Raw genomic sequence first — 7,095 nt, 5'->3', positions numbered from 1 at the left:
ATTAATCAAGTTACCAAAAAGCGACATATCTCTTTGTTATCAAAACTTACATTAAAGCTAGATAACAGATATTCAAATTAGAAGAAAATAAATTTTAATACTCTATTCAACTACCGGACGGAACAAATCAAATGTTTTTTGAATGTCCATGAACTAATGCAGCGGGACGCTTGCGGAATAATTTCTCCACCGCCTCAGACTGTACTGAGAACTTGACAACCTGCTAATATAAATAGGCAATCAACCTATCAGAGGTCAGTTACAACCGGACTTCCTATCGTTCATTACAAGTGGAAGTCAATAAGTTGTCAACATGAGGGCACTCATAGCTATAGGAGTGTTATGTTTGGTTGCTTTATGTGCCGGTGACGAGTCCAAGGATCAGGCCGTGGCGGCCAGTGGTCACCACCATGAGCATGGTGGTGGTCATGATCACCATGCGCATCACCATCACGACCATGGTGGTAAGGGCGGTAAAGGTCACAAAGGACATCACCATCACCACAAGGGCGATCACGGACACCATGGCAAGCATCATCATGAAGAACATCACCACGAACACGGAGGCGGGCACAAGAAACATTGGGATGAACATGACGACCATGGTGAACACCACGAGCATGGACATCACCACAAAGGCGGCAAGCACGGCCATCACGAACACCACGACAAAGGTGAACACACTGACGGCTACCACAAGAAGTACCACAAGGATCATTTCCACAAGGATCATCACTTCCATGACGGCCACCACGATGAAGGCAAGCACCACAAGCACGGACATCACCACAAACATCACGAAGACCACGGCGGCCACCACAAGAAGGGCGGTCATCATCACTCCGGCCACCATGAAGATCATTACGGCAAAGGCGGACATCACGACAAGCACCATTACGATGAAGGACACCATGAGCACAAGGGTCACCATGGACATGAAGGGCATCATCATCATCATGGCGGTCATGGCAAGAAGGGAGGTCATGATGACCATAAAGACTGGGGATTCCACCATGGCAAACACTAAAAATCTTTACCACATCTTAGAGCTCAATAGTTTCTGCGAATTTGTGTTGAGAATGAATGTTATTGTTATTGTTGTTGTTAATTTTTTTATACAAAGTAAATAATTTTCTACAATATTTTTATGTTTAAATACAAAACACTCCTTAGTTGAACAAATTCTGTTCCATCTTATATATCTTTGCATATTTTCTTATACAACATTAATGACATAGTGAAAAACAATTTATCAAAATGTAATTACATAATTATCTTGCCTTTACGGATCACTTGTCCAACTTTATTATAGATAAGGAGTTTTTTCTTTAAAACTTCCTATTTAACTTCCAACTTGCTGGTACTTGCGTGAGTATGTCTAACATACTTATATCTTACTATCTTATGTGTATTATCTATGGTATTCACCACAATTAAGGCGCAATAGGTTGATCACGCAAAGCGCAGCATATTTCGTATGCATATCTGCCTAAATTTAGATAGGTAGTGATAGGTATAGGAAAAATTGGATTGGATGGGATTTGGATAGGGATTGGGATTGGGATAGGGATTTGACCTGAAAAATTTGCTGGGCGGACAGTCAGCTCCTGAATTTGTGTACCCACCTAAACCAAGAGGGTAGTCGGTGGTCAGGCTTAACCAATGAATTGCTCACTAGCTTAAAAACATGTTTCTTTGATTAAAATCTAGAGGTGTAATGTAAGGACGGATAGGTTTTGCAGCAAATAATCATGCATACCAGTTCTAAGGTGATGTCTTGAGGGTCTATGGGGTTCCGGTAATCACTTAACATCAGGTCGATCGTGAATACGCTCACACATCTATTTATTATATTAAAAAAGTATGCGATTGGGGGAATCTGTTACTTATTATGATTCTCTATCTCACAGCAAATGCACATCCATTTAGCTTACCAAAAATACCTTATCAAAATTTGCTTCCCAGTATTTAATATCTGCTTATCATTTATACATTTAAATATATATATAGATAATAAACACCTACACAGAAAACAAACAAACCCATCATGTTCATGTTTATTACACAAATGTTTGCCCATTGTTAGAATCGAACCTATGACCCTATTCCCAGGAGTCAGTGGCGTTAACTACTGCACCACCGAGTCGAATAAGAGATAAAGAGAGCAAGAGTATTCTTTATGGTACACCAAAAAAAAAAACAATGCGAAATATTAAATCCAAAAAAAGTACAATTGGCAGTACAATCGCTAAGAGCGATCTCTTCCAGACAACCATCAGGTGGACAAGAATCATTTGGAAACGAATTATACGCGGTGTACCAATCCAGTAAAACATATAGAGTAATGGTGTACATACTACATGTAAATGATGTACCTAAATATTTATATCTATAGCCTGGAAACAACCTTTAGCGTTATGAATATTAATATTACCATAATATAATAACAGTAATCGATTAATTAAACTAGATTTAATAAAGCTTTTGAACGTTTAAAAAAATAATTCTTGATTGATTAGATATTACAATTAATAGCAAGTATATCTGTCAAATATACATAATATACCTAAGTATGAAAGATACTGTTAAATTATTAACACAATTTTTCAGAGAATTTCAAATAATAACATCGGGTAGATATTATATTTTTATTCTATTAATCAGATGATATACGATGAGATGTAAGTACGGCTCCGGTCGTGAGCTTCTACTAACATTAAGATTCCTACTCAGAATCTCGATCTTGAATAAGTGGCGGGATCTATTGTGAACCGGAAAAAGTAGGTACCACTATCAAGCCCATTTCTGCCATGAAGCAAGCATGCGTTGTAGCTGTTCCAATACAATAGGATACTTCGGCCGGATGTTTCACGGTGGGTACCGACGTTGTTGTGTTCACGCTGTTGTATTCTCCTCTTAAGAGGCGACCTTTTCTAGCCCTCTATAGCCATAAAAATACGCTAGTAGCTATTTTTCCAATCGCTGAGTTTTCGACCGCATGTCTTTTTAACTGTCACTGGTGCATGACCTGTGGACTGAGAGATTAGATTAATTTGCATAAGATTATAATTTATATTTCGACAACAGCCAGGTCATAATATTGAAACCGAAACGGGTGACTGCTTCATAGCAGAAGTAGACAGGACGGTTGTATTGACCTGTGCGGATTCATTGCGCCCTACCACCAGTAATTACGCAAGTGCCTAAAGTCGGGCAGCGGCGTGCACGTTATAGTATCTGCGCTCCGGTAACAACTTAAAAGGAAACACGGGCTGCATTTACGCTAGTATTGTCCTGTTTCCTTCCTGGATAAGAACACTGTGTATATTATAAAATTATATCTAAAAAATCTAGATTACCACTATCTCTTTTTTTTTATAGTTTGTTAGACTTTGTAAAAAAACTAAATTGAATAAAAATACTTTTATAAGTACCTAAAGCAAAATAACAGCAAAGCAACCATAAAAAAATCCTATGACATTATTTAAAAAATCAAGTTTAAGTTAAGTCTTTTCATTTCTACAGGATGAAATAGAATTACGAAATGTCGATTTTTAACTAAATATTCCCAGTCCGAACTGCAGTTATCTCTTCCACAATCTGTACTCGTATACTTGATCGGTAATTTTTGAGAGAATACACAGACTAATTTTATTTTTATAAATCTAATCTTCAAAAATTTCGGCTTCTCTTTTAGATATCCGAAACCTGTGTACCTACTAAACGATGATATTAAAATCGACATAAACACCAACTTAATTACATTTTACTAATATTATGCTAATCCTTATAAATCTATTAACAGTACTAGGTACCTTATGACCTTAATTTATTCACTTTTTCAATTGTTTCGACGATGAAAAGTTCGCCCATTTAAAATTGTTATTTCCTATATAGTGAACTATGATTAAAGAATCAATTAATGAATCTATCTACATGCGTATTTACATCTAAAATGTCGTAATCATCACAAACAATAACTAGGCGTAACGCGTAGCGAGCACGGCGCTCGTGGCGTCCTTGCCCGATGGTTTCACCAACTGCAACCAGCTATTTTAATGATATAAAATGGTCTCTCTGACAGCAGTGAGTCAGTTCAACAGAGGTGTTCAATTATTCAACTAGCAGGTTCAACCTACAAACAAACATGAGGACGCTAGCCGCCCTAGCCCTTTTGGGGTGTTTTTTAGTAATTTGTTCTGGTCGTGAGATTGAAAGAAAAGAAACTGATCTCGTTGCTGCCGCAAGTCATCATAAAGGCCATCACCACGAGGAGGGAGGCGGTAAGGAGCATCACGCCCATCATCATCATGAACACGGTGAGAAGGGTCATAAGGGACACAAAGGACATCATCACCATCATAAAGGAGACCATGGTGATCACCATAAGCATCATCATGAAGGACATCATCACGAGCATGGAGGTGGCCATAAGAAACATTGGGATGAGCATGACCATCATGGCAAACATCATGAACATGGGCATCATCACAAAGGAGGTAAACATCATCACAAAAAACATCACGACAAAGGAGAAGAAACTGAAGGCTACCATAAAAAATACCATAAAGACGAGTACCATAAAGATCATCACTTCTACGATGACCACCACAAAGAAGGCAAACATCACAAACACGGACATCACCATGGACACCACGACAAACATGGCGGACACCATAAGAAGGGCGGTCATCATCACTCCGGTCACGATGAGCATCATCATGGCCATAAAGGACATCACGATAAGCATCATTACGATGAGGATCATAAGGGACATAAAGGTCATCACGGACATGAAGAACATCACCACGATCACCACGAGCATGGAAAGAAGGGTGGCCATGAAGATCACAAGCACTGGGGATTCCATCATGGCAAGCACTGATAACATTATAATTAAGATATTTGGATACTATGTTATGTTGTATGTTTTTGTAAATAAATAAATCTTTATTTTACCGTTTTCATACGTTTTATTTTATCTTGCATTTATATTAAGTAAAAGCATTTTACGAAAACAAATTTTATATCAGTCGTTACAAAGAAATAATTAAATTCGAGCTCTGAAGTTTGCTATTATTTGCCAAAGAAAACATCTGTGACGGAACTAATTTGGTTTGACCATAGTATGAACCGATGTCGAAACAACTACTGTCGCAGAATCACTCGCCCAGAAATCTGCAGTAACGATTGCTAAAGATTACTTTGTAATCGACTGTAGATGAAAGCGTTCTTTATCTATAAATTCGAAGTGCGGTAACATTTGAGACACTCTGATCGAAGCTGTCTCAGCTCACGTTACAGATCCAGAGCCAAACCAAGTAAGTCGCCATCGAATAAAAACATAAAATTTATATTTTGATGTTTATATTTGATTAAGATCATCAGTAAAATAAAACTATTCTGGTTTTTTTTTCTTTCAGTGATGAGGCTCTTATTATTGATATCATGTGTGCTGATTGCAATCCATGCCCGCAATGTTGCTGAGTCTAAAGGTGAAAAGTCCGAATTGGCTGCAGAGGCTGGTGTAGATCTATCAGCAGCGGGTAGTGAACCATCATCCGCCGATCAGGCTCTAGCTGGAACCGAGCACAAAAAAGCAAAGGACAGTCATCACGAACAAGGAGGTGGTCACGAGCACCACGCTAAGCATCACGAAGAACACGGAGAAAAAGGTGACAAGGGTTACAAGTCTCACCATCATCACGACAAAGGCGATCATGGACATCATGAAAAACATCACCACGAAGGCCACCATGACGAACATGGAGGGCACAAAAAGAAACATCACGACGAACATGACCACCACGGCGAACATCATGAAGCAGCGCATGGACACAAAGGAGGAAAATTCGGTCACAAAAAGGGACATAAGAAAGGTTCTAAAACGACCGGTTTCCACCACAAATCACACAAAGATGAATACCATAAGGAACACAAGTTCTATGACGACTTTCACAAAGGCGGCCATCACCACAAACATGGAGATTTCCACGGCCATCACGACAAGAAAGGAGGACATCACAAAAAGGGCGGACATCACGAAAAGGGACATCACGAAAAACATCATGGCAAAAAAGGACATCACGACAAAGGGCATTACGACGAGGACCACAAAGGTCACAAAGGGCACCACGGTCACGAGGAGCACCACGCCCACCACCACGACCACGGCAAGAAAGCAGGCCATGCAGGCGGCAAAGAATTCGGATATAGCCACGGAAAGAAATCATAAACTTAATTTATTGTTATTCTTGTTATTTGTTACTTCTTGTTGTTGTGGCTTGTATAAATCAGTCACTAATAGTAGGTGTTTACCTAAGTTAGTAGGATATTTGAACTATCATAAAACTTCAATAATGTTTTCAAAATTTTTGTAGTTTTAAAAGCTATATATACAAAAAGTCTCTTTTTTATTTTTTACTAAACAATGTTACAGTTTCCTTACCTTTCGTATGTTTGCGAACCTATACTTAAAATATAGAATAGCATGCATTTTAAGTTTACATCTTCCTTTAAAAACTATTAAATAAAAGAAATCAAATCTCAAACTTTAACTAATTGAACTTGCATTCTGGATCTTATTTTAACCATTTTCTCTAAACCCTTTTTTCTATACTTTAAAACAGTTTTCTTGCTATAACTTGAATTCGCTAATTAAATCTGATATTCAGAAATATTTTATGGAGAAAATGCCCATAATTTCCACGTAGGGTAGGCGTGCTGGAGAGTGTTCACAGAGACACAGTGCTTTTTCTTTGCAAGATATGAACGTGGAAACCGGAAGACCGCGCTCAGTGATGTGGATTGTAAAAGCCCTACGTCCAGTAGTGGACGTATGGACTGATGAAGACTATAATTCAAAAAATCAAGTGTTAAATTTTGTTTATTACCCGGATATGTGACTGAGCTGACGGCCCAACAGGTGGTAAATGGTTACCGGAACCCAAAGATAGACTAAACGTGAAAATCGCCACCCACCTTGAAACTGTAGAGGTAAGAAGGTTGGAAGATTGGCAGATCTGCCACCGAGCGGGTGATATTGCTCGGTAGACCGACGGTCTGAATGTTGTTCTTCGGAACTTGTATATACGC

General features: G+C 38.6%; 2 protein-coding genes across 3 annotated transcripts; both read left to right on the top strand.

The window, feature by feature from the left end:
- The first annotated feature begins 313 nt into the window (after nt 1–313).
- Nucleotides 314–4,885, top strand: LOC114244702 (uncharacterized). 2 transcript variants are annotated; one of them, XM_028176587.2, is made up of 2 exons: nt 314–365; nt 4,191–4,885. In XM_028176587.2, the coding sequence occupies exons 1-2, from the start codon at nt 314–316 to the stop codon at nt 4,883–4,885; spliced, it is 747 nt and encodes a 248-aa protein (XP_028032388.2). The 2 variants fall into 2 exon arrangements, with proteins under 2 accessions (XP_028032388.2, XP_028032387.2); XM_028176586.2 differs by lacking the exon at nt 4,191–4,885 and having other exon boundaries at nt 314–1,065.
- A 299-nt stretch (nt 4,886–5,184) lies between these two features.
- On the top strand, nt 5,185–6,288 carry LOC114244818 (uncharacterized). The gene is made up of 2 exons (XM_028176725.2): nt 5,185–5,321; nt 5,424–6,288. Coding segments are annotated over exons 1-2 (813 nt in total). The 5' UTR covers nt 5,185–5,320; the 3' UTR covers nt 6,236–6,288.
- The last annotated feature ends 807 nt before the right edge of the window (nt 6,289–7,095 follow it).

Source organism: Bombyx mandarina, chromosome 12 (genome assembly GCF_030267445.1).
Source record: "Bombyx mandarina strain Sakado chromosome 12, ASM3026744v2".
Taxonomy (NCBI): Eukaryota; Metazoa; Arthropoda; class Insecta; order Lepidoptera; family Bombycidae; genus Bombyx; species Bombyx mandarina.
This window is presented reverse-complemented; position numbering and strand designations above follow the sequence as displayed.